The sequence below is a fragment of the Convolutriloba macropyga genome, chromosome 14 (genome assembly GCF_964194025.1).
Source record: "Convolutriloba macropyga chromosome 14, txConMacr16.3, whole genome shotgun sequence".
Taxonomy (NCBI): domain Eukaryota; kingdom Metazoa; phylum Xenacoelomorpha; order Acoela; family Convolutidae; genus Convolutriloba; species Convolutriloba macropyga.
In genome coordinates, this window is record NC_134481.1 from 35028090 (window position 1) to 35055553 (window position 27464).

Consider the following 27464-nt stretch of genomic DNA (forward strand, 5'->3'; position numbering starts at 1 on the left):
GAGATCACTCAAAATGAAAAACGAAAGCGTGAAAAAGTCACTTGAGAAGTCAAAGAATGTTCTAGAAGAAAAGCGCAAACTCGTCAATAGAAAAAATTGCAAAAAAAGACACACATGTTTACAATAATTGCTATGATCTTCGTTCAAGAGCAATTAATAAGACACAAACAACTACAATAAATGCCTAACTTTAGCAGCTTTAATTTTGATTGCTACCAATTTTGATCACACAAAAGTCAAGCCGTCAACAATCCAAGACCTAAAAACACCTAACGTCTGGCAAATAGATCTCAAACGTTAGATTGGGGCTGGTTTTCATTGTTGCTCCTATAGTGCACATAGGCAGGCAACAAAAAGGGGACAGAAAAAAGGCGTATAAGGAGTGCGGAGCGACTCCAAAAATTGCCTTTCCAACCATTCAGCAATTTTGGTGAATCGTATACTTAGAGACTATGAAGGCTCTTAGTCAACTACTCGAAAAGTAACATTTGTTGTTGGTGGGACGAACAAAATGGCCAGAAAACAATCGGTGGACAAAAAATCGTACTCAAAAACGGTCCAAAGGATTATTTCTGATAATTGCGACAAACTATGTTTGAGATTAACTTAAAATCGTTTTCCAATTGATCTTTGCTTGAGATGTTTGTTAGAAACTTTGTTTGATCTTTGTTTGAGATTATCTTTTACAGAAATTGTCATTCCTGTCATTGCGACCATTCAGCAATTTTTGTGAATTGTATACTTTGAGACTATAAAGGCTCTTAGAGAAATGCTCGAAAAGTAACGGAGAGTCGCTGGTGGGACAAATAAATGGTCACAAAAATTAGTTGACGAAAAATCAAACTCAAAAACGGCCCAGAGGATGATATCTGATAATTGCTACAAACGTTGTTTGAGATTAACTTGAATGTTGCCACTTTTTCAATTTCACTTCAAAACTTCGTGATTGATATTTACATAGTGCGGAAAATTATTTTGCCAAAAATGGTTCTATGCAAATTGTTCGACAAAAATATTCACTGCAATAAAGTACTTTGAACTGCAGTATTATGCTTAACATTTCACAATAGCAGAAATACTAGCTTACTACTTCTGAAGCTTTGCTACTTCATTTCCATGCAAAAGTTAGATGACCACTTAGATTGCCTTCACTCAAATTCGATTCGTTGAAACAAAACTAGTGCAGTATGTTGACTTATTACTACCATAAGTTCTCTTTTGCAATTATTTCACAACTGTATTTTGCAACATGTCGAAAAAAAGCAACAGAAAAATATTATTCAGAATTTAGACACCTCAAATAGACTACGTTTAATAAAACAGATACAAAATTGCTTAATTTTATTTGTATCATGATGGCAGGTCGACTTATTTTCCTTAGATATTCTTGTTCTCTTCTCAGCGGATGACGGAAAATTAATAACGAGATGATACTTAAATTGCATGTTAAAATGAAGCAACATCAAAAACCAATGTTAAACTGATCGACATTCGATCTTTTGAAGATAACTATTTATCTATATTAATATTATAATATCTATAATAGGACCAAATCAATCCATTTTTTCCTGAATAAATGGATGCATCAAAGCTTGATTCAGAGTTATTCTTCTAGAAGGATCAATTGGAAAACATTTCTCCAATAAATCTTTGAACTGTCCCACTTTTTTAGACTGTGAATCTGACATTTTGTCTTTTCCTGTCAAATCGTTCATCAAATCACGAGACGGATTAATATTTGTCAAAACTGTCGTTTTTTCTCGCTCAGTAATTCTGTCAATTTCTCGGAAGATGAAATTTCCATTCGTGTCAAAATGCTGACTAGCAAAAGCTCCTTTTCGGATCAATTTACTCGATATTTTGCCTTTTAAATCTTGAAACAACTTGAGCATGTGGTTATTATTTCGGCCTGGAAACAGAATTTTCCCCGTGTACAGTTCAAACAATGACACAGCGGAGCTCCAGAGATCAATACTGAAGTCGTATTTTAAGCCGAGCATAATTTCGGGTGCCCTGTAAAACCTGCTGACCAAATAAGGTGTGATATCATTGTCGTGAGAATGAGAAGCTGAGCCAAAATCGCACAATTTGAGACAAACTTTTGATTCGTTCACCAGAATATTGTCCGGTTTTATATCTGCGTGGATTATGTTACACTTTTTCAGAACTTTTAAAGCCAGAAAGATCTGTTGACTGTAGGACCTGACAGCTTTGATATGCAAACCGACATCCTTGCCATACTTTTTCAGAATTTCTCTCAAATTCATATGAAGAGCCTCAAACACGAGACACAAGTGGTTTCTGTGGTAAAAATTTCGATACAATCTCAAAATATGATATTTGTCATTCTTGTCGAAATCATTCAACGCACGCATGAATTCCAGCTCTTTTAAGCCTGTCTTATGCATTAGATCGTTGTTTCTGATAATCTTGATGGCAACTTCCTGGTTTCCTCGAAGGGTATCTCTTGCTCTTACTACATTCGAAAAGACTCCTTGTCCGACATAACCGTACACATTGTATCGTTTGTCAAGTAGCTCGCCAATTCTCAATCTGTAGTAGCCTTCGGGATCGTCGAAAGTGTCATTCAGGTCAATAGTTTGACCAGCTGTGGAAGCATTAGCAGCTGTTCCTGCTTGATTATCACCTGAGTTTGCTGATTTCTTGGCAACAATTGAATCACTGAACATATCGTCCAAAATTGGCCCAGTGGGTCCAGATCCTTTGGGTACAGGCAGGGCGGCCAGTGGATCATCTTCATATCTTTCTTGTTCCGGAGTGTCTGGCTTCTTTGTTGGTTTGTCAAACTCGTCGGTCACTTTGATCTCCTAAACACAACAAAAAAAATGATTTTTTTAATCATTGCATACCCTGACTATCATTCCAAAAAAGGAGCTTCGTTTCTCTAATCAACATCAAATATTCTTCTCCATATAAAAATCCCTCATTCGAAATCTTGGCCTCATAAAAATTTAATAATGGGATCCTTCACAAGAGATCCCCTTTTGCTAACAATTCAAAGCAGCTGCTAAGCAAGCAACTTTGATCACTCACAGAATTAACATAATTTTTCACGAATATTCATAAGCTCAACTGACTGCAAAAAATTGAACCACGCTACTCCATTTACCCGAAAACCGGGGTCATGGTGTCGAAAAAACCTCCCAAGAACTCTACAGTCTACATTTCATGAGCCGAGATGCTACTAGTTATCAGAATACCGGTCAGATTATCTGACAGTCAGTTCGTTATGTAAGTTACTTAAAAGTACGAACTGAGGAATAAAATCAGAATATACTCACAGGTTCAGGTGCGCCCCTGGATGACGTGGAGGATGAACTACTCCGACTGCTCGAACGAGATGAAGAACTGTCCGATGACCTTTTCCTTCCATGACGTTGCTTTCGTTTCCTCTTTTCCTTCTTTTTCCTCCTTTTTCTATCACTCTCGTCCGATTTCACGCTGTTGGGCCGCGTATCAACATCATTGTCAACTCCATGACCACTTACGGCTGGGGAATCGTGACTTCCGATCGACTCCGGTTGCTGTTCAGCTCCAACTTCAGACAAGAACTCAACAAGACAACGCCTTTCTCGTCTTCTCTTTTCAATTATTTCATCTTCATTATCACTCTCAATTGTAATCTCAACGTTCTCCTCAGAATCACTTTCACTCAAGTAATCCAATGACGTCGACTGCTTAGAATTTTTCTCCATAATTTTCCGGTCAAGTCTCTCATACCTTCCACTTGAAGTTGTACCCGTGGTGGGATCTTTCGATTTCGAGTGACTTCGTCGTTTTCTATCATCTGTTTTCCTCGACTTTTCATGTCTGTCTTTATCTCGATCACCTCGACGGTGCGAATCGCGTTGTCTGTGATTTCTGCCGCCGCCACTTTTGGATCGCGATCTGGAGCGCTTTCGATCTGGCTTTTTGGAAGCAGGTGATTTTGATCGTGATGAACGTGTTCGTTTATTGCCCGAAACTTTCTTATCAGCATCAGTTGCAGACTTGTCCTATAGAATCATGGTTGGTTTCATTACACAGAAAGTTAAAATCTACAACTGAGTTACAAGTTGAATATTCTGACCTTCCGAGATATTAACTTATTAAACATGGCAAAAAAATTAGGCAAAAATTTTCATTCCGATAAATTTCGTAATTTCTATCGACCAAAGAGGCAAGACGCTTATTGTTCAAACCTTTCATGAAATGGGGTTTGGGAACTTTACACCAGACATTTTTGTTGCGCCAATTTTGCCCGATACTTTTCCGGGGAGAGATGTGTTAACACTTAAAAGTCCTTGAACAAACTCAGCCATTAAAAATATTGAGATTTAACGTCTGAAAACTATTCCCTTTTTTGGTTTTTTCAAATACGCTCAAAATTTTTGGTTTCAAATACGCTCAGGTACATAATTTAGATACATGTAATAATGCGAAGTATATAGCTAAAATATTAGGTTTCTAACAAATAGAAAAAAAAGAAGTTCAAGGAATCGCAGAGATAAAAAAATTCAGTACATTGAAAATGATGTTAAATTGTCTGAAAAAAGGGAGAAAAAATTTAAATAGAGATCACAATCCAATGATTTTAGACAGAGTAGGATGTTGGAACAATGGGGAGTATGGGCGTTTATGGAAGGAAGATTCAACGAAACAATCAAAACGCACAAGCGAAAAAGATGTTCGACGAGATATGCCGAAACATTTTGTTTCCAAGGGCAATACGTAAGGACAGCCAAACTGTTGGCCTCCAAAAGCCTTGAACCAGCGAACAATAGCAAAGGTGAAGGTCCAAATATCATCACCCAGCCCAAGACGAGCCTCAAATTAACCAGGATTTTTCATGTAAACATAGCAACTTAGCGAGAAAGTGCTCTTGAGCAATTAAAAGCGTTTTCGAAGAAGACAGCCGCAAGGATTGAAAACCGTTCGCTGACAATTTTTGCTTTCAGTTCAGTGTGTGGCAATCAATCAATCTCAATTTCCGTCAAAGGCACAGACAAAACATAGCTGGCAGATTGTCAGAAAATAGCCGCAATAGGAGCAATCTATCAATCTCAATTTCCGTCAAAGGCACAGACAAAACATAGCTGGCAGATTGTCAGAAAATAGCCGCAAAAAGATGGTAAAAGAAACAGATCAAAATGCCTTTTCAAAATGCTGAGTTGTTGTATTTTAAGAATATGTTTAACTTATTGTAGATTCTATTAGCTGGCCTCGAATACTCTTCAGTTAGAGTGCCACACGCGCATTTGACCTTGTCTCTTTGAATTAAAGTAAAGAAATATTAATTTCAGAGTGAGGGAGTCAATTGTGAGAGTGAGGTAAGTCACATGGACCAAAAATTTAATCACGCCAATGAACAAAAAATCATTCTCCACTAAGAGTGAAAAAAGACGTCACGGGCGCAATTCAGTTAAGTTGCAAGAATGAATGAACAAACCGCAGATTTGAAGTGCTGATTGTGAAGTCATATGATTGTAACAAAAACCATGATGAAAAAAAACATAGCAGGACAAGTCATGACCTAAAATTCAAAGAATTTTCATAGAAAACAACCAGAAATTCAGATCCCACTCGAAGCGTCGCAACTTTACAAAAAAACCGTACCTTCAGCCGAAACCATACACCTTTTGCTTAAAATGGTACCTTTTTACGTCCACAGATTTGACCAAACAAATTGGTATGACTTACACCGCTGTCATGATGAGAAAGATTTGAGCATTGACATTATTGAAAAAAATGAAAAACAAAAACATTATTAAGTAACAATAAATGTCATTTTAAACAATTGATAACGTTGAAACATGGCCCAAGCGCTTAGGATGGTCAAATACTGATAGACTGAAAAACTGGCAGGTTAAACACTGCTGAAATTAAACAGGGCGCTAGCCTAGAAAAAGAGAACTCGCCAATCAACTCTTTGCGCCAAAGACACATTTGGAATCATACGGCAGACAATAGTCTTAGAAACTAAACTGATATTTTTTTTGAAAAAAGGATACTAGAGTTTAGCACTCAAGATTTATTGTTACAGCAATAAAGACAAAAAGTAGATACTATTCTCTAGTTCGAAATATCTTAGGCAAAATGAGTTCAAACTATTGCAAAAATTAAATTAATCACGAGCTAGACAAATCAAACGGAATAATACAAAGGCACAACATAGTTGATGGGGCCCTAAAACTAAACCTCAGGCCCCAAGTTTTTTCAGAAAGTGAAATTCAGCCAAAACTTTTTCCAGCAAAATCTGTGCTGCAGTATAGAAGAAATGAATTGCAAACAAAAAAAATCAAGAAACAGGCTAAAAACATTAAATTTTTTAATCAAACGATAAAGCTACAGCAAATAAAATTAATATAGGTCTTGGAGGAATGCTAGAACGATATAAGCAAGAATGTTGAAACATGCACACAGTGTAAAACTTTAGAAAAAACTTTGAATTGAGAGTTAAAAATAAATTGAAAAAAAAACTTGAAGCAGAAAAACAAATGTATTTCATTAATTAGCATTCGACGCTAAAAAAAAATAGCCATCCTACTGAACTAATAGAGGAAGTGAAAACAGAGTTCAAAGATTTGCAAAAAGTCGAAATATTTGAAAATTGACCTTATGAAAACATTTTTACTGAATTTTAGCAAAAATCAACGCCAAAAATTAACTCTGTTATTAATGAAACAAAAATTAAAATCGCTGAGGGTGCAAAAAACCTTTTTTTAGTATTTAAGACCAAAATACAAAAAAAACGGAGAAAATTAGGACAAGACCTACCAAAATCAGACTCATGCATAAAATTCGATAAGAAAAGATGCCACACGGTAGAAAAATGCATTCAATGCAAGAAATATTAAAAGTAAGAAGCCATATATTCTAATTTTTTAAAATAAATCTTAAAGAATCAAAAATCCTGACATAAATGAATGAAAAACAAAAATCAACTAAAAATTGGAATTTGTGCCCATTGTACGATTGAAAGGCATTTTTAGGCTGAAAAAATGTGGTATTAATTTAAAGAGGGCTTCGAATTAAATCAACATCGACTAAAGTTATTCCCACAAAAAGCCAAAACATAACCGACTAACGTCAGGCGAATCGTTCTCAAACGACCGGCGAGCGGTTGGCTTCGCCAGTAGCTAGACACGGTTTAGTGAGGCTAGCTTTAGCTTAAATGAAAGGGCGTAAGTAAGCGCAGCGGGGTGTGTGGGGGGTGCATCAGGGGAAAAACGGATTGGCAACAGTGATGTGGGGAGTAAACCTCTAAGCACCGCCCTTCGCACCATAAGTAGGTCTCCAACACAGATTCTGTGAATCGTATACTTGAAGACTAGTGAGCTGAAAGGCTCTAAGAGCAGTTAATGCTCGCTGGGCGCTACCTGTTTATCCCGTTTTTGAGGACAAAAGGTCAAATGCGTCAGACGCAAAATTGGTCACGCGAAAAATTGCATAAAAAACAGTACTAATATAGTTGCTACAAAATTCGTTTGAGAGCAATTAATTACAAACAAAAAATGGGCAATTAGACGATAAAATGGTTCAAAACGGTTATCTATATGCTGCATTCAGTCAAAAACGCTTTTCGAGAAGTCATTCACTGAACGCAGCGTATGATCAAAAAACTTCTCTCGCTTAGCAATGACAGAGAAATCGGTTCAGCATGACAGCTTTTCTCTTTCCCTTTTAGTTCAAAATGCCGCATGAACAAAACTACTTCCTGTAAAAAAAGACCGATAGAAAACCAATAATCCTCTTCGAGTCGTTAAAACCAAGAGAAGGCCAATAATATTCTCAGCCAATAATAGCTTTGCGGCTATTAAATACCATAATTTCATTTCCAAAACACAATGCAGTACTTTAATAACAGACTTGTTTAAAGTAAATGAGGTATCCGTCCGACTGCATTAGGGGAAGTTTTGAGCATCGCTGAACAACCTCAATTCTGCTAATCAAATCATCGCCAACATTTTTGTATGACCAGGTGATTTTCCGCAGTGCACCTAGAGTTCAGCCAGATCATTTGAGCCGATTGCTTTTCTCATTGAGAGTATACCCATAATCGAAAAGATACACAGTGCAGTGCCAAATCTCTGATAACACAACTGGTATTTATACGAAGGCCTTATGCATGCTCTGAAGAGGAACGCTATAAAACCTAGGGTATCTAATTTTTTGTGGGCCTAAGTGTGACCTTTATCATCTCGGCAGAACAATGAGCTGAGTACTCGAAGGTCTACTTCTTTTCTGTTTTCGAGTATAAGTTTATACGTTTATACTGATTATAAGTTTTCGCGTACTCGAAAACTTATAATCAGTGCATATTTCCTGAGATTAAAAAATTTCGCTGGGGCCCTTCACTGCTGGCTAGCCTGTTTTTCGCTGAAACTTCACCTGACTAAATGCGGACATTTTTAGCGAAGATACCACGCAATGAGATAAGACAACCAGGAGGGAGTTCATTAATTAAGGTTCAACCAAAAACAGCCGGCAGATTGCCAGAAAATAGCAGCCGTTGACGCGCTTGATGCACATCTGGATTGAACCAGAAAGAAAAAAAGAGCTAATTTGATCAAATTTTTTTTTTCAGTGCCAAAAAGTGCGTTTATTTTGGCGTGCAGTTTCAGTTGGATTCCAAAACTATACGTACTTCAGCTTCTAAACTGAAAGCTAAATAGCTTATTACCAATGTAATACTAGCCAGCAAACACTAATGAACTTTGATAACCTAATTCTCAATGACTTAATGACCGGGCTTTATCTCGTCTCCTTTGATCTTCTGACTTTGACAGTATTTACCACATTGCGTGACAGAATTTAAAACCAACTCAGTTAAAAATTGAGCGAGTAAGTCAGAAGTCAAACGTCAAAATCGTGACTTGTGTAAAACGAAAAACGTGACCAAAAAGTTAAGCGAAATAACAAAACATAGCAGGACAAGTCCTGACGCACAATTCAAAGAATTTTCATTGACTAAACAGAAAACTAGACCTTGAACGGACTATGAATGGACTGGGAAAACCATTTAGAAAAAAATCCGATCCAAAAACTCGAAAAAAAACAGTAAAAATCAAAGTGAAATTGCCGCATGTGAACAAAAAACCACTAGCGAATTTTTGTTCAAGCACCGTTTTCTCACTCTACTTTAAATTTAGAGCGAAAAAATTTCACGCCGCAAAAGCACTCGCTTTTTCGCTCCACTTCCTGTTTCGGCGTGACCAAAATTACTACTCCAATTTGACTTCAAAAATCATGAAAATGTGTGAACAGATCTTAAAAAAAAAAAAAGACAGCGCCCCAATACAATTCAAATTCTTTGAATTGTAAAAAAACATAGCAGGACAAGTCCTGGCGTGCAATTCAAAGCATTTTCATTGACTAAACAAAAAACTAGACATAGAATGGACTACAAGTGAATTGGGAAAACCATTTCTAAAAAAATCAGAAAATAAAAAAACAGAATGCCGCATGTGATCAAAAAAAACCCATGAGAAAAGCAAATTCGGTTCAAACAAAAAACTAGGCTTGGAATGAACTGAATGGATTGGGAAAACCATTAGGAAAAAAATCCGATCCAAAAAATTGAAAAAAAACAGTAAAAACCAAAGTGAAATTGCCAAATATGGAGATCTTAACAAAAGACAGCGCCCCACACAATTCAAATTCTTGGAATTGTAAAAAACAGCAGGAAAAGTCATACAATTCAAAGAGTTTTCATTGAAACAAAAGACCAAACAAAATGGCAATAAATGAATCGGAAAAACCACTTAGAAAAAGATCTGATCAAAAAATTGAAAATAGCAAAAATCAAAGTCAAATTGTCGCATGTGAACGGTATGCGGTTAAAAGTATCAGGTTAAAAGTATCCATAGAGATAGTACCAAAACTTTTGCTGTGATATTCAATGGCGATTGAGATGACATCGAGGTTGAGGTAAATGCATCACCCATATAAATTTTGTTCAACAGCACATCACAGCCCGCCAATAAACCATTGTTTGATTACTCTTTTAAATACTTAAAATTGGTATACTTCTTCATCTCACTGAGATTCGACCAATTTTATAAATGAATTTAAAGGGTCTTATGTTTGGGCATAATATATCCTATATAATAGAAAAAAAAGAAAAATCCGAACACGATAAAACGTGGAATAATTTTGATCTATCTTGCTGAGTTTGGTTTGTTGAGATTATATGTTTTCCAACTTTAATCTACCTGATGTAGAAAGTTTGTCATCTGCACATACAAACACCAGGGTAAAACTTCGGAAAGCAAGAAGCCGAAATCCAATTCATGAACAAACTTGTACCAGCTAAAAAACCTCTGTAATACTAATACTCCTCTTTGAGTCGTAAGAACGAAGAGAAGGACAATAATAGACCCCACTGCCGCTTTGCAGCTCTTAATAAATCCAACTGCAATAATCCAAAATAATCAAAATTACCATTGGAAAAAAAAAATTAGTCCTGGAGTTGCAAAGGATTCATATTTTTATAAACTAGAGGTATATCCAGATAACGTAGAGCGGTGGATTAAGGCCACTAATCGGCTTAAAATGACCTTTTCACATGCAACTAGATTTGAAGTTTTAGATATTAAACTAATTTTGGGACATGTTTCAGTCAACTTTCCGTAGTCCACTAGTGCGAAATGAATTAAGCTACTCGATATGGTTAACGAGATAAATTTTGGTTAATGCAAATTTTAGTTGAAAAAAATCAAGGATCATAAAGCCGCCGATAAAAAAGGAAAAAACAGGTCAATCAGAAGTGTTGCATAGAAGAACAACTATTAACTTACTTCAAGCTTATTTCCAGAGCAATACGTAAAAAATGGTCAAAGAGAGGCCAATTTTGAAAATACAAAAACGACGTTCTACGCCAACAACTGAATCGAGCAATCCAAAACCAAACCGAAAAACCCTTCTCTTTAAAAACTGATAGGAAAATGCTCTATTCACAGATACCAAAGCACAAACGATTTTACGGTAGAAAATGGTTAAGAATGGCTAAAAATTTGAGAGTTCCGAACTACATTCACATAAAAGCAGTATTTTGCTCTGAAGAAAACACTTTCAAATTTTAATTTCATAAAAAAGCGCATCGATCTGTACAAGTAAAGAGACAGCCACCCATGTCGGCGCGTGAACAAATAACCATTACTAGCGGTGGACGAATGTCGCGCAGCGTTCCATTTACTTCTTCTAAGGGATTGATTGTACCCCTCTTAGCTCCGAGGAAAAAAATTCTTTAAGGTGCTTCTTAAAAACTGAAATTTAATTTGTTAAAATAAGACCATTTCGCATGTTCTCTTTGACTTTGAGTCGTAAATTGTCGCCAATTGAATCTTGCAGCTTAAAACAATTTAGCTCACTTAAAATTCAAAAGTCAAATGTTCAACAGTCACTCGAAAAGCAAAATCGGTCCAACAAAAAATTTCAAACACGCACGACAATTATTGCTTCAACTTTCAGTGCAGGCGCATCCAAACTTTTTCAAAGAGAGAACTCTACTCTTTCGGTTTTAGATCACACTGACTGAGCAAATAGTATCCCAGAAAAAAGGAGAAAACTATAGAAGACCAACTTTCTCCGAGTCTTCAGCTTCTAATGAGAAGCAGCTTCCTCTAGCACCAAGTTAGACAAAATATAGGCTGATTGTTACATCTTCCTTGTAGCGAAAACTGAACACAGGCATTGAATTTGGCATATTTTGTTGTTCTACTTACGATTCCCCAACAATTACCAGACGAAGCTGAACAAGCAGCGAGTGAGTAATGTTGAAGAGATCACAGTAGTCCCATGCTGGCTTTCTCCTCTCTGAAAAGCAGCAGGACAAAATCTTTCCCCGAGGTCTTTTCTATCTATTCTCACAATGAGGCACTCTCTAAGGCAAATCCAATAGTTAAGCATCCAAAACCATAGATAAACCATATCTACTGCTTAAAACTGCGAATGTAAGTTCCGTTATCTACGAAGTACACTCTTTGCTATATGTATATTCTAGATATGATGTCCAAGGAGGCATGATCTTTATGGCCTTCAATATTGTATGGCCTCTAATATTCATCAATTTTAGCTCAATGGTTTCACAAGTTCCAACTGTAACAGTAGGTATGGCATCTAGGAAACCAAAATGGTCTTCGCATTACTCGAAGAAAGTTCTATGGTAACTATGTCTCGTCTATTGTTTATAATTTTAGATTAAGCGCAAAATCGCCAAAATCATTGCGCGGTAGACTTTTCAAGTAGAACCAAAAAGATGAATTCAACTAATAAGTTACTCCAACCATGACTCATCATAATTACCGCGTTTGAGACACCGTTTCGGTTGCCTCCCTTAACATCCGAGATTTCACTTGCAGGGGTCGAGTCTCCGTTCATAACTGTTGAAGTACCCAGCAATTGTCCTTTAAGGGACGCGAGGAGCTTGGAATTCGTTGCACTCGAAGACTCTCTAGATCGTTGTGGAGACTGTTTGGGCCGTGCAATTGTTGTCGCAGCTGCAATGTTGCAAATCATTGGATGCTCGTCTTCCAGTTCATCATCTTCTTGGAAGTCTTCATTCATGTCACTGACAGTTCTTGGATTCAACAGACTGTCTGTCATCGGTTTTTCATATGTCTGTGCTAAATTACCATTCAATGAGATACCTTTATCAGTTCCGTTGAGAGCATGTGAATGTCTATTTTGATCAGGATTCGTGATGTTCATTTCTCTGATTTCTCCTTCACTGTTTGAATCGCGATCACCCTGCTCTTTGACCTCGTCTTTATCGTCGCTGTTTTCACTATCGCTTCTACTGTGCTTTCTACTCTTTTTCTTCTTACTTTTCTTTTTCTTGTTCTCTTTATCTTTGTGTTTCTTCTTTTCCTTCTTATGCTTTTTACTTTTCTTTTCTTTAGATTCTTTTAACGTTTTATCATCGTCAGCAGATTCCCTTTCCATCTCCTGATCTTGTTCAGAGTCAGATTTGTTGTAATCCACAATTTTAAACGGCGATTCCTCTTCTTGTTCCTCGTCAATTGAAAGGGATTCCACCAATCCAACCGAATTCCGCCGCTCACTTTCCTCCCTTTCCCTCTTTCGCTTCTTCTTTTTCTCCTTTTTATCGTGTCCCATTTGAGAAACGATTTCAGAATCAAAGCAACAATCTGAAAATTTAAAGTGAAAGCTTTAGAATTCCGTAAAATAAAAATTCTTAAAAATAGTCGATAGGATATGCCAGATCAACCGGCAAAATTGCCATTTATGCACGTTCACGAAGTCTGCAACCAGTTACAAAGAAACCAATTGATCGTCAACTACTGGCAAATAAAACGCGTTCAGATTCAATCTTACTTCAATCTACAGGTACAAACTGCAATCTAAGTAAACAGAAATTTGAATTCATCATTGAACATTACATTTACAATTTAATGTATTCCATAATAATTATTCACTAATGAGCAGTGCAAATTGTTTCACAACGAGCCAGGTGAATTCTTCCTGTAAAAAGTACAGGGAAGGGTTTCAAAATAGCATAACTGTTTGTTCGATGTAGCACTTCTTTGTTATTTTACACATTAAACACATAGTTGCTATACTATCAATCATTGCAGCATATTTCAGTAATTTCAAAGCCAACAGAGTGATAAATTAAAAGGAACAGTCAATTTACCATCACAACACTCCTCCAAAAATGAGATCTATATGCCAGACTCTATTTTTTTCGAAGAGTTGTGAATATTATGCAGTCTCTTTCGTAAGAATTAAAATTCAAGAACAAATTTTCAAACACTACAATTTTTCAAACATCCGCTCAACTGTAAATTCTCGGTCAATTGAAAAATCAGAAACCCGTCAACTATGAATGAGCACGTTGTGTTGTTTTCATCCCCTTATCCGGCCAAAGCCTCATCGATATTACTGCAAGGAAAGCTGTGCAATACTGTTTTTATTACTGTTGTCTTCTGAATTTTGACTAGACTGAACAATGAGGGAACTCAGTTGCCCAGATTATTTCTTACTTAATAACAAACCGAAGGTTCAAAAAATGATGAAGCAAGCGGTACATTGTTTTTTCTCTGATGTTTTCTCACACTTCTTGCAGGCGATTGAAAGGGCTTTGTCTCAAAACAAATAACTTAATTGGAGAGCAACGATGCAAAATTTATTCACCCAGTAAGCAAAAAAAAATTGAGCTACACTCTGTAATTAAATATTTCAATATATAACCTCAAAAATTTCAGGTCTCTAAATTCTCTCATGATTCACTCAAATTTCTGAATAAACGAGTTGCTCACAATACTCCAACTGGCTCACAATATTCGCTATTTTTCGAGAGTTTAGACCCACTAAACAACTGCTCTCCAACTCAGTAATTTCTCTCTCTCTCTCTCTCTCAAACACACACTAGCTCTCTTTCAACTTGCTAACCTGATTACCGCTTTCTCTTTTTCGGTTAACGTTATCTTATCTGTTTACATTTTAAGAACATTGGTTAACGACCGGAAACATTTAAACTGAATGACACGCACATCCATAAGGGGATCTAATTGATTAAACAAACACATCAATGTCTAATTTTGCTAGTTTTATTGCTCCATTTGCGCACCTGAATTTGGCGCCAAACCAATTTTATCACTATTATTATTCAAGGACCATTATTTTCCATTTATGATAATTTCACTAATTCACGCCCCGTAAAACTAAATAAAGAATTGGGGTGCTTTTCCTGACATTCCATACAAATCCCCCCTAATAAACAGGCAATAACAAAAAATTTACCAAAAACCCAATAAGTTGTCCTATTAGGGGGTCAGTCGTCCAAGATGAGGGGTCCACTTGATTTAAAACAACATTTGCCAAGGAAACTCAATCCACAGGTGCAGCTACCCACAAATCTATTGCCCAATAGAACACGAGCAGTGCATGCGCAAATGTCTCGTGAGTGTTCCGCGGGGGTGAGCTTTTCTGCTCTAGTCACTTCTCGCGACATACTTGGTCGACGTTTTCTGGAGGATAAGATTCATCAGTCCCATAGTATGGCGACAGATAACATTATGCTTGCAAGTAAAGAAGTGCGAACAGAAGTTTCGCACCATCCTTCAAGATGCATAATACTAATAATTTATCTATTTATGTCATTAATTTGTATCTTGGGAAGTAGCCATTAGAACGATGCAGCTCGGAGACCTTCGAACAAGTATAAGGACGATTTAACCTTAACTTTGGAAACCATTACAAAAGACCATTTCTGGTGTAAACCTTTGGTCCGGTGGTGAATACTTTTCACCTTCCCATGACAATTGCGGGAAAACAGCCCAGACTGTAGGTAATAGACAATTTCAAAGTATTTGCGATTGTCTATATTGATTAGTTATATGTGACCCGGACTGTGGTGAGGATGAAATGTTAAACCCAGCTTAGAGAATGTTTGTTTCCGGCAAATAGACACGCATCCAGTTACTTTATAAAAATGGGCCGGTGCTGGTCATTGGCCCCCAATAGATGTTCCTTCTACCCAAGTTCTTTCAAATTTTGCAAGAATTGCAACTTAAATGTTCAATTTAAGTGAAAGACTCGTTAGAATGATTCCGCATCCGACCCGAGCAATAGGCACCAAAAAGCTCTAATTTGATGTTCTGACTTTCATTGTTAAAGTAAATATCTTTAAAATAGCTATTCAAATCCCACTGTAAATAAAACTATCATTCATGTGAAACAGATGCCAAATGGTCATTTTTGCGACTTCGAGGCACAATTTGAATTTCCATGGTATTATTGTTTTTAGTGGGTTTTTGCTTAACCACCATGCACAATTTTTGTGGATCAATTTTATAAGGAACGAATGCTCCGATTGGCAAACAATTTGGTTTGCAGAGTAATTCGAGTTCAGGGAATCCGAATACAGGAATTTGAAGTCATGTATGAACCTCCATATGTCCCCAGGAATTACCGAATGTAAATTTGTGAATTGCTCGTGGAGTATTTGTAGTAGCCTTATGATTTTTTTGAAGGTTAACTTTTTTGTGTGTTGTTTTTAACCTCCTGGCCCCAAATCCGACTCCTCACAATACGAGCCAATAGCATTAGACGTTGAGCATCGTAGATACAATTGCGTCAGCACTTGTCTTTCGACTATTATTACGGGAATCAGCACACGAGCAGATGAATTCGAAAAACTTTTCGTAAGATTACCCACTCGGCCCGATAGGCACCTCAACGACAGACCTGGCAAAGTATTTTATCGAGAGGAATTGAAGATATCAAGTTCATAAACACAACGGAATCAAGACTGTTCACTCAATGCTTCCAAATTAACCCAGGTTATATGACCCTAGTTACGGCGAAGATCCATACTATCTTAGTTTAAACGAAAATTGCAAGTGATTGGTTCAAAGGCAAAACTTTTTATAACTCCAATTAGTGGAGGAAGTTGCCTGATAACAAACGCTTTGAGATAAAACAAGTCAAACATGTGAATCATACTTTGTTATGATACCAAACGTATAAAATGTCAGTTCAAATTATGATCTGTTCAATTTCCTGTTCGTCAATTTCCAATCGCGAACAGCAACCATCATTCATAGGGTAGAGTCCATGAGGGGTTTTACTGTGGATGCCAATGGGTCAAAAAGAAGCAGTGGGAAAAGAAAGGGTTGCACAATCACTCCAAGGAAAACACGATTTTCCGTTTTTTGAGAACGGGACTTCAATTTTTGTGTGGCTCTTTTGCTCTTTGTTACTGCAATAATTATTTAGTTCTCCAAATCGTTTTGATATTGCTTGTTTGCAGAAAAGCCATTGCTGGTTTGCCTCATCAATCTAATATGAAAGCCTCCATATTCTCAGCTTATGCGTCACGTTTTCAATCTATCTATTTTAGAACTCTGCTTGATTTTCTGAACATATGCTGCCATAAAAATTCCGTCGCCTAACTATTTGCTTTCATCAAAGGCGTCAAATTTCTTCAACTTCTCTGCGATGTAATTATCTTAATTAAATGGTACTAATTTCGCGCTTTCTAAAGAGCCTACATATATACCGCTTCTAGTCCGGCTCTCAAGCTAGCTACAATTACAGATTACAGCTGCTACCGACAACGGCATTTCTTAATTGCTTTTAAAATTTCGGTCATAAATCTATCGGGAACAATTTAAGTTGAATCTCAGTCGGGATGGTTTGGATTATTTTCTTTCGATACTAAATTAGACTATGCTCAAAGTAACAAAGCTTTACAAAGACGTCTCAAACATTCTCAGCTGCAACCCAAATCAGAACAGCTCATAAAAACCCTTGTAAAGGACAAAAGATTTTGCTTACGTACAGCTTATTATCATCTTCCGGCACTCAATTTTGCTTTCACATCAAACAGGGACTTAAATCACAAAAGAAGTCTGAGGCATACCTGTCAAATTGCTTCTTGCTGTCCTATCATCTTTTCAAACTATCCTGGTAATCAAGAAGAGATCGAGTATAGTGCGATTTGTAACAAACAGCCTAATTGCGCCGACCTCTAAGACGATACACAAAAAGATATTTAAATTTTATGACATCAAAACAGTTTTTTGTTAATTGGATCTAAAATTACTATGTGGACTCAACAATTCTATTTTATTCGTTTATCTTCAAATTCTTCTTCAAGAGAGAAATCAGAAAGAAAGCTGATCTAAAAAATTTACTGAACACTGCACATCTCTTAAGTTTTCTTCAAATTCTAAACTTTAACCAAAGTTATAGAACTTCAAATGTGAACAGCAAGGTGTTGGATTTTTTAGTGGTACCACAATCACTTTAGCAGGCAAAAAATACTGCCAACAGCATAGAAAGTTACCGTAATACACTGCTGTTCATATCCCCCCATTGGAACTGTGATACCCAAGGATATCATCCTTTGTTATTTATTTGATGGAGTACATTTTTATATGATGCCCTTAAATTAGTTGAATTTATTTGCCCTTCATCATTTAGTTCATATTTGTTCACTTCTTATCTTATCATCAGTTCAATACTTCCTTTGTTGGTTTCCCGCTTCGTGATCAGACATGTCTGATCACGCATACTAGATTTGCTTATAAGCACTTCAGTTCATTCTTCAAGTTTCGCAATTCAATACTAGTTGAACAATTCTCTTTGTAATCCCGCTCCGCGAGGAAGCACAAAACACTCGTCAGGATTTCGCTCCGCGAATCGCAATTTAAGCAATAGTAACCGCACCCGCATCGCGAGTAGCTACTCTATTCAAATAGAGTACGACATGGCGCAGCCAGCAGCTAAGCGTACACCTCTCGGAATAGACGCTTTCTGGGATAAACCTACGCCCGACCCTCTTCTTCGCTGGGAGAAATGGAGTGTGCAATATAAATTGGCACTATTGGCAAAAGAGAACATCATTCTCGATACGCTACTTGGACCCAAACCGGAGATGGTGGACCTTCCCCTCGAACCAATATGAGGAAACTATAGTCGGCTCTTCCGCACAATCGGAGAGAGAGAGAGAGAGAGAGAGAGAGAGAGAGAGAGGAATGCTCGCAATGCGCAACACGTCTAATTGAAGTCGGCATGTGTGGCGACAAACCATGGCCACTTGCGGATCGCAAAACCGTGTCTCTACTCTATCTAAGCATTGGGGTGTGGAAGGACGTCGCATTCTCAACTGCAAAAACCCGCATATCATGATTGATACCCTTACTACCGTAGAATTCTTGAAGATCGTGGAAGAGGCAATCATCCCTCCTCGCAACATAAATTTTGACCGTCATGTTTTCCTAAATACGAAACAACTTCGGGGAGAAACAGTGGAACACTTCTACGGTAAGCTAAAGGAATTGGCAGAAAACTGCGATTTCGAATAAAAAGAAGAGCCTTTGATACGCGATGACTTCATTACTAACCTAATAGACCCTGAAATTCAAAAGGAACTCCTCAAACAAACAATTGAACCGCGTCAGGCATTAGAGCTAGCAAATAACATGGAACTTGGGATGCGCAATCAACATCAAATCCAGCAGCATAACAGGATTGTCATCCCGGCTAGTGTCAACGCAGTCCAGTTCCCTAACAGCTCTCGAACCCCGAATCGGCAAAACGCGAATAACTTTCCAAGACAAAACAACCGCTCCACACTCTATTGTTCAAACTGTGGAGGAATTTGGCTTCCGAATCATCGTGATAAATGTATCGCAAAAGGCAAAACCTGCAACAATTATGGACTTCAAATCATTTTGCGAAAGTTTGCAGAAAACAAAAGAACGCAAAGCCACAAAACTCTAAGAAAAAGACGGTAAACACTGTGGAAGAAGAACCGCACCCCGAGGATTCAGTGAACTTCCTACAACCAGCTAAGCTCTATGAATCGGACTACAGTAGCGGTGAGGATAATACGGTTGCGGTGATCGAGAGTGCAGTAGAGAAAGTAGAACCCCTCAACATGCCCATCAAGATCGGTAATATTAATACTACACTGCTCGTGGACTCCGGTACCGCGTGTAGTAATCTTAATCGTTCACTCGCATCGCAAGTGGTGCAAAGTAGTCCTTGCGCTTTCTGGATCAGCGAAAAGATGTCCCCGCAACTTTGGACTTTCTCGAATGAACCAATCCAGGTCGGAGGAAAGATACAATCTCCAATCACAAACAACGGATGGACTTGTGATTCAGCAACATTCACTGTTGTAGCTGATGGACTAAAATCTCTAAGTGGCCGTGACTTGTTTGATGAACTCGAATTAGCAGTGACACAATCTGCATCTCAAAGTTAATCGCGTCAACAACATTTCTTCTTCGCCAGAATTTAAAGAACAAATCGCAAAAACTTTTCCAGAACTTATATCTCGCATCGGAAGATCTAAAAATCTTGTGGCAAACTCTATGTTTCACAAAGACTTTCAACCTAGACATCAAAAAGGTAGACGTATTCCAATTAACTTACAGGAAAAAGTCAATAGCGAGCTTAAGAAATTGTTAGACAAAAAACATATAATAAAACTTCCAAGTTGCCCTGATAAATATTTCATATCGCCAATAGTGGTCACCGTAAAGAAAAATCAAACGATAAAGCTTGCACTCGATTCAAAAATATTAAATAAAGCCACTCACAAGAACAAATATCAGATGCCAAATATTGACACGCTTATCGAATCCATTTCTCAACAAATTAGTGCTCCCGCGTCGCAAAACACAACATATTTTTCTACGCTAGATTTGAAGTACGCATACAGCCAATTAAATCTGGATACTAACACGGCAAATCATTAACTTTAACATAATTAGTGGTGATAAGATCGGTACTTACAGATTTCAACCAGGATTTTATGGGCTAACCGATATGCCAGGAGAGTTTCAAAAAGTAATGGACTATACCTTAATTGGTTTAAAGAATACCTATTGTTTTTAGACATTTTGATCGTAAGCAAGGGGTCTCTGGAAGAACATAAATGCTATGTCATGAACTGCCTTAAACGATTAGATAATGAAAATCTTAGGATAAACCTTCCTAAATGTCACTTTGGAACGTTAGAAATCGATTGGCGAGGGTATCATATTTCCCAATCGGGTATCTCGCCCCTCGAGAGTAAAACATCTGCAATTTTAGCCCTTGAAGCTCCGAAAACTCAATCTGGGGTCGGTTCATTACATTGGTAAATTTATTCCAACCCTTGCTCAAATTAGTCATCCCCTCCGCCCTTTACTGAAAAAGACATCAAAGTTTATCTGGACGGTGGAACACGAAAATTGCTTCAATGAAATAAAAAATCACATCGCGAACGCAACTGCAAATAGTAATTATAACCCGCAACTCGAAAAACGCGTAAAATGTGATGCTTCCCGTTCAGGTCTCGGAGCGGCACTTGAACAGCTGACAGTTGATGGGTGGAAGCCAATTGCATTTACGACTCTTTTTTTAAATCATAGCGAAGAGCGCTATAGCGTAAATGAACTTGAACTACTCGGAGTAGTTTGGTCTATTGAATATTTTAAAAATTATCTTTACAGAAAAATTTTTACAGTTATTACGGATCATCGAGCTCGTCTGTCTATCATGAAAGAAAAAAGATCGAATAAATCATACAACAGTAGATTAACTCGCTGGATCGATCGTTTACTCTCATTTCAATTTGATAATGAACATCTACCAGGTGCGAAAATGGGTTTAGTTGACTACATTTAAAGACGCCCGTATCAAAAAGCTTAAAAGGTCTGCGTATGACGAGGAATTTATTGTAGCAAATTAAAATTAATCTCTGCATCTATTAATTCATTGGAATTGAACAATACAAAACCTGCACTTCACTTACAACAATTATTAAAAGCACACGATCCCGCATCGCAAATCACACCTAAATTCGAGGCCAACAATAAGGCGATAAATTTAATTAGCACACATGCAGCACGAGTACATAAGCATGGTTATTACAATTCCCCCGCTCCACGAAAGCTAGCCTCAAATACTAATTGTAATTTAAACAATTTAAAATATGTAGATCCCGCGTCACAATTACCACTTAACACTTCTCTCGCTCGTCGAAACACAAATAAGTGTAAACAATTATTCCAAATCGGAATGAATTAGCTCTCGCGCCGCGCGAGATTCAAATTACTCAATCTAAAATCCCGCCAATTAGGAGACATTCACTAAATATCTTTAAAAGTCACCAGCCACGAATAAAATCAGTGCTTTTTGCCTACAATCATCTTACAAATCAGTCGTTCACTTCTAACTCAAAAAATTCACTGTCATCTAAATCTTCCTCAGAAATAAACTATATAAGCATAAAAAGTAACAATATGCCTTCTAAAAAGCGCATCACTCGCGTTCGTTTTAAAGACGCTTTCTGCACAGCAAATCAGCAAACTTCAAATCAAAATACAAGTCAGCGTTCCAATTCGCCAAGCAATACCCGCACCGCAAATCAGCGATTGAATTCGCCAAGCAATACCGGCGCCGCAACTCCCCTACACATAACAACACCGAAAACTCCGGCTCCCTCTTCTAGTGTCAGTACCCCTCTTACGCCCAGCCCACGTGTACCAACATTCGACTACATTGTGTCAAAGATCTTTAAGTCTCTCATTGCGTCGTTAGCAAGCAAGGATGCAGCGTTAAAAGAGGTACGGGACTGCATTTTAACGAATAACGAAAGTCGTCTTAAAGCTCTAAACCCGTATATTCATTCTTATTGGAGAGATCTCCATGTATGGTCTGGCTGTGCGTGCATAGATGAAAAAGTCGCTATACCAAATGTCCTGCGAGAGGCATTGATTGATGACATTCACTCCAGCCATCAGGACACATGGGTATGATATGCATGGCCACGCATTGCTGGAGGCCAAACTTGCATCGCTAGCTCATTGTAAAAACTAGAGTGCAACCCCTACACAGTGATTGGTAAGAACCTTAAATCTGTTACTCCCGCTAAGCAATTTCATCCCCATATACCGTGTGTTGAACCAAATCAAGAAATCGAAATCGATTTTGGAGGTCCAATTTTTGATGACAAGGGTAATGAAATTTACTTCTTAGCTGCTTTTGATCGTTTTTCTAAATACCCTACTGCATGTATTTACGACAAAGCAAACGGACCAAATGTTCTACTAAAATTTTCGGACAAGTATATTGAAAATCACGGAATTCCACTATCTATTCGATTGGATCAGGCAAATTGTTTGGTTGGCAATCAGGAAAAGACCTCCGGTAACAAAAATAATATTGATATAATTGAAGCTCCAGTAAACGATCATCGAGCTATTGGATTGGTAGAAAGACTCATTCAAACGATTAAAAATAGACTTGCATGTATCAAAGAGGAAAAATCGTCTACTAACGCCTTTCATGTAAAGCATGCATTAAAGATAACAATACACCAATTGCGAATATGTAAGCAGAAAACAACAAAGATCTCGCCCTTCGAAGCACATTTGGGAAGGAAATCTTATACCCCGCTGAGCGTGATATCAACCAAGTCTAAATTGTCTAATCTCACATATGAAAGCATTGTAAACTACTATTTAGAGGAGGAAACAGTAATGCCAGAAGAAATACTCCCCGATGACAAGTGGGTGAATGGCTACCGCAGTGACATCGAGGTCGAGATCGGAATGACAGGCGCGTCGCAAGAAGCCAAAAACAGAGAGCGCAAGCACGGATGGTGAATCTCGCTTCTTAAACACGAAGGACACTCGACCAATTCCTCTGAAGGAGCGAGCGGTTGAGTTAAATTTGGCAAGGAAAATCCATGGCAAGCGGCGCTCTCAGAAGAACTTAGAGGTATTATACGAGGTGCTTGCTCCTGGCTCTCACATACTCAAAGTTAGCCCGTCAACATCAACAATTAAAGAGCCTGGAAAACCCATGGTGACAGTCAGAAATAGCGACATAGCTAAATTCGAGACACAACTGGAGCGGCAAACTCCATTAAAAGCATACGCGGACCGTAGAAGACCACGATCTGGGGAAAAATTGTTGGAGTAATTAATCCAAAACCATATTAAAGAGTTTACAAGGAAGCAAAAAGGAGACAAGCAGATGAAGCACCGCAAACGTGATCCGGGCGGCGGGGTCTCCTCTTCAAAGTCTAACATTTCACGCGCGATGCGAGGACGGATTCCAAAAATCCCCAGCTTTCTTGCTATTCGCAACCAGCAGCAATAAGGGAGCGCTGTTTCGCATAGCGAACAACCAACAACTTTGTCTGCAACTACGACTGCCGCTAAAAACCACAAAGATCGTCGGACAGAAATAGTCGCAGCGCCTCCTATTATGGTTTCAAAAATTTATCACCCGATTCGGCGATCGCAGCACCTCCCAAACGTCCACGCAGAGCGGGTGACGTTGAGAATTATCAGCCACCACCCGAGTCAATTGTTGAAACGGTGCAACACATTGCAGACCAGCAGCCGGCCGAAATCAACATCTCCCCAAGAATAGGAGAAGTTTCGCCAACCACCCCGCGAGATCCATCACTTTTGGATATCGATACCCCGAAGCTAGTACACTCCATGACAGTATTTGAAGCTGAAGGTCAAGAAATGGATGAGTGGCAAGAATAGAAACTGAACTCTCATTCAAACTGATTTAACCACAAACTTTCTAATTTAATAGTATATATTTTCTAGTTATGATAACCAGTACATTTCCTATTTATTTAACCGTGGACCAACTATTAATTTGTAAATATTGTTATTATTTTATACATACGAAAATTGTTATTGTCACAATTTTCTTTGTCGATCCAAAGATATCATCCTTTGAAAACAAGATTTTCCGTTTTTTGAGAACGGGACTTCAATTTTTGTGTGGCCCTTTTGCTCTTCTTTGTTACTGCAACAAATATTTAGTTCTCTAAATTGTTTTGATATTGCTTGTTTGCAGAAAAGCCATTGCTAGTTTGCCTCATCAATCTAATATGAAAGCCTCCATATTCGAACTTATGCGTCACGTTTTCAATCTATCTATTTTAGAACTCTGCTTGATTTTCTGAACATATGCTGCCATAAGAATTCCGTCGCCTAACTATTTGTTCTCAACAAAGGCGTCAAATTTCTTCAACTTCTCTGCGATGTAATTATCTTAATTAAATGGTACTAATTTCGCGCTTTCTAAAGAGCCTACATATATACCGCTTCTAGTCCGGCTCTCATGCTAGCTACAATTACAGATTACAGCTGCTACCGACAACGGCATTTCTTAATTGCTTTTAAAATTTCGGTCATAAATCTATCGGGAACAATTTAAGTTGAATCTCAGTAATCGGGATGGTTTGGATTATTTACTTTCGATACTAAATTAGACTATGCTCAAAGTAACAAAGCTTTACAAAGACGTCTCAAACATTCTCAGCTGCAACCCAAATCAGAACAGCTCATAAAAACCCTTGTAAAGGACAAAAGATTTTGCTTACGTACAGCTTATTATCATCTTCCGGCACTCAATTTTGCTTTCACATCACACAGGGACTTAAATCACAAAAGAAGTCTGAGGCATATACCTGTCAAATTGCTTCTTACTGTCCTATCATCTTTTCAAACTATCCTGGTAATCAAGAAGATCGAGTATTGTGCGATTTGTAACAAACAGCCTAAATGCGCCGACCTCTAAGACGATACACAAAAAGATATTTAAATTTTGTGACATCAAAACAGTTTTTTGTTAATTGGATGTAAAATTACTATGTAGACTCAACAATTCTATTTTATTCGTTTGTCTTCAAATTCTTCTTCAAGAGAGAAATCAGAAAGAAAGCTCATCTGAAAAATTTACTGAAAACTGCACATCTCTTAAGTTTTCTTCAAATTCTAAACTTTAACCAAAGTTATAGAACTTCAAATGTGAACAGCAAGGTGTTGGATTTTTTAGTGGTACCACAATCACTTTAGCAGGCAAAAAATACTGCCAGCAGCATAGAAAGTTACCGTAATACACTGCTGTTCATATCCCCCCATTGGAACTGTGATACCCAAGGATATCATCCTTTGTTATTTATTTGATGGAGTACATTTTTATATGATGCCCTTAAATTAGTTGAATTTATTTGCCCTTCATCATTTAGTTCATATTTGTTCACTTCTTATCTTATCATCAGTTCAATACTTCCTTTGTTGGTTTCCCGCTTCGTGATCAGACATGTCTGATCACGCATACTAGATTTGCTTATAAGCACTTCAGTTCATTCTTCAAGTTTCGCAATTCAATACTAGTTGAACAGTTCTCTTTGTAATCCCGCTCCGCGAGGAAGCACAAAACACTCGTCAGGATTTCGCTCCGCGAATCGCAATTTAAGCAATAGTAACCGCACCCGCATCGCGAGTAGCTACTCTATTCAAATAGAGTACGACATGGCGCAGCCAGCAGCTAAGCGTACACCTCTCGGAATAGACGCTTTCTGGGATAAACCTACGCCCGACCCTCTTCTTCGCTGGGAGAAATGGAGAGTGCAATATAAATTGGCACTATTGGCAAAAGAGAACATCATTCTCGATACGCTACTTGGACCCAAACCGGAGATGGTGGACCTTCCCCTCGAACCAATATGAGGAAACTATAGTCGGCTCTTCCGCACAATCGGAGAGAGAGAGAGAGAGAGGAATGTTCGCAATGCGCAACAAAAGATGAATTGGCAAAACAAATGCCGACGTCTAATTGAAGTCGGCATAATGTGTGGCGACAAACGATTGCTCCGATTGATAAAAAACGATACGCTACTTGGACCCAAACCGGAGATGGTGGACCTTCCCCTCGAACCAATATGAGGAAACTATAGTCGGCTCTTCCGCACAATCGGAGAGAGAGAGAGAGAGGAATGTTCGCAATGCGCAACAAAAGATGAATTGGCAAAACAAATGCCGACGTCTAATTGAAGTCGGCATAATGTGTGGCGACAAACGATTGCTCCGATTGATAAAAAATTTGGTTTGTAGAGTAATTCGAGTTCAGGGAACCCGAATACAGGAATTTGAAGTCATGTACGAACCCCCATATGTCCCCAGGAATTACCGAATGTAAATTTGTGAATTGCTCGTGGAGTATTTGTAGTAGCCTTATGATTTTTTGAAGTTAAACTTTTTTGTGTTGTTTTTAACCTCCTGGCCCCAAATCCGACTCTTCACAATACGGGCCAATAGCATTAGACGTTGAGCATCATCGATACAATTGCGTCAGCACTTGTCTTTCGACTATTATTATGGGAATCCGCACACGTGCAGATGAATTCGAAAAACTTTTAGTAAACTAACCTACTGGGCCCGATAGGCACCTCAACGACTGACATGGCAAAGTTTTTTATCGAGAGGAATTGAAGATATCGACTTCATAAACACAACAGAATCAAGACTGTTCACTCAATGCTTCCAAATTAACCCAGGTTATATGACCCTAGTTACGGCGAAGATCCATACTATCTTAGTTTAAACGAAAATTGCAAGTGATTGGTTCAAAGGCAAAACTTTTTATAACTCCAATTAGTGGAGGAAGTTGCCTGATAACAAACGCTTTGAGATAAAACAAGTCAAACATGTGAATCATACTTTGTTATGATACCAAACGTATAAAATGTCAGTTCAAATTATGATCTGTTCAATTTCCTGTTCGTCAATTTCCAATCGCGAACAGCAACCATCATTCATAGGGTAGAGTCCATGAGGGGTTTTACTGTGGATGCCGATGGGTCAAAAAGAAGCAGTGGGAAAAGGAAGGGTTTCACAAACACTCCAAGGAAAACACGATTTTCCGTTTTTTGAGAACGGGACTTCAATTTTTGTGTGGCCCTTTTGCTCTTCTTTGTTACTGCAACAAATATTTAGTTCTCTAAATTGTTTTGATATTGATTGTTTGCAGAAAAGCCATTGCTAGTTTGCCTCATCAATCTAATATGAAAGCCTCCATATTCCAACTTATGCGTCACGTTTTCAATCTATCTATTTTAGAACTCTGCTTGATTTTCTGAACATATGCTGCCATAAGAATTCCGTCGCCTAACTATTTGTTCT

General features: G+C 37.9%; 1 protein-coding gene across 1 annotated transcript in view; it reads right to left on the minus strand.

Moving 5' to 3' along the window:
- Nucleotides 1-1420: 1420 nt before the first annotated feature.
- Nucleotides 1421-27464, minus strand: part of LOC142353242 (sulfate transporter-like) — a 510154-nt gene continuing 484110 nt past the window's right edge. Inside the window, exons 2-4 of the mRNA XM_075405475.1 lie at nt 12307-13151; nt 3303-4016; nt 1421-2828 (exon numbers count right to left, since the gene is read on the minus strand). Coding sequence (XP_075261590.1) covers nt 1554-2828; nt 3303-4016; nt 12307-13119 — 2802 coding nt within the window. The 5' untranslated portion in view covers nt 13120-13151 and the 3' untranslated portion in view covers nt 1421-1553. The remainder of the gene's footprint in view (nt 2829-3302; nt 4017-12306; nt 13152-27464) is intronic.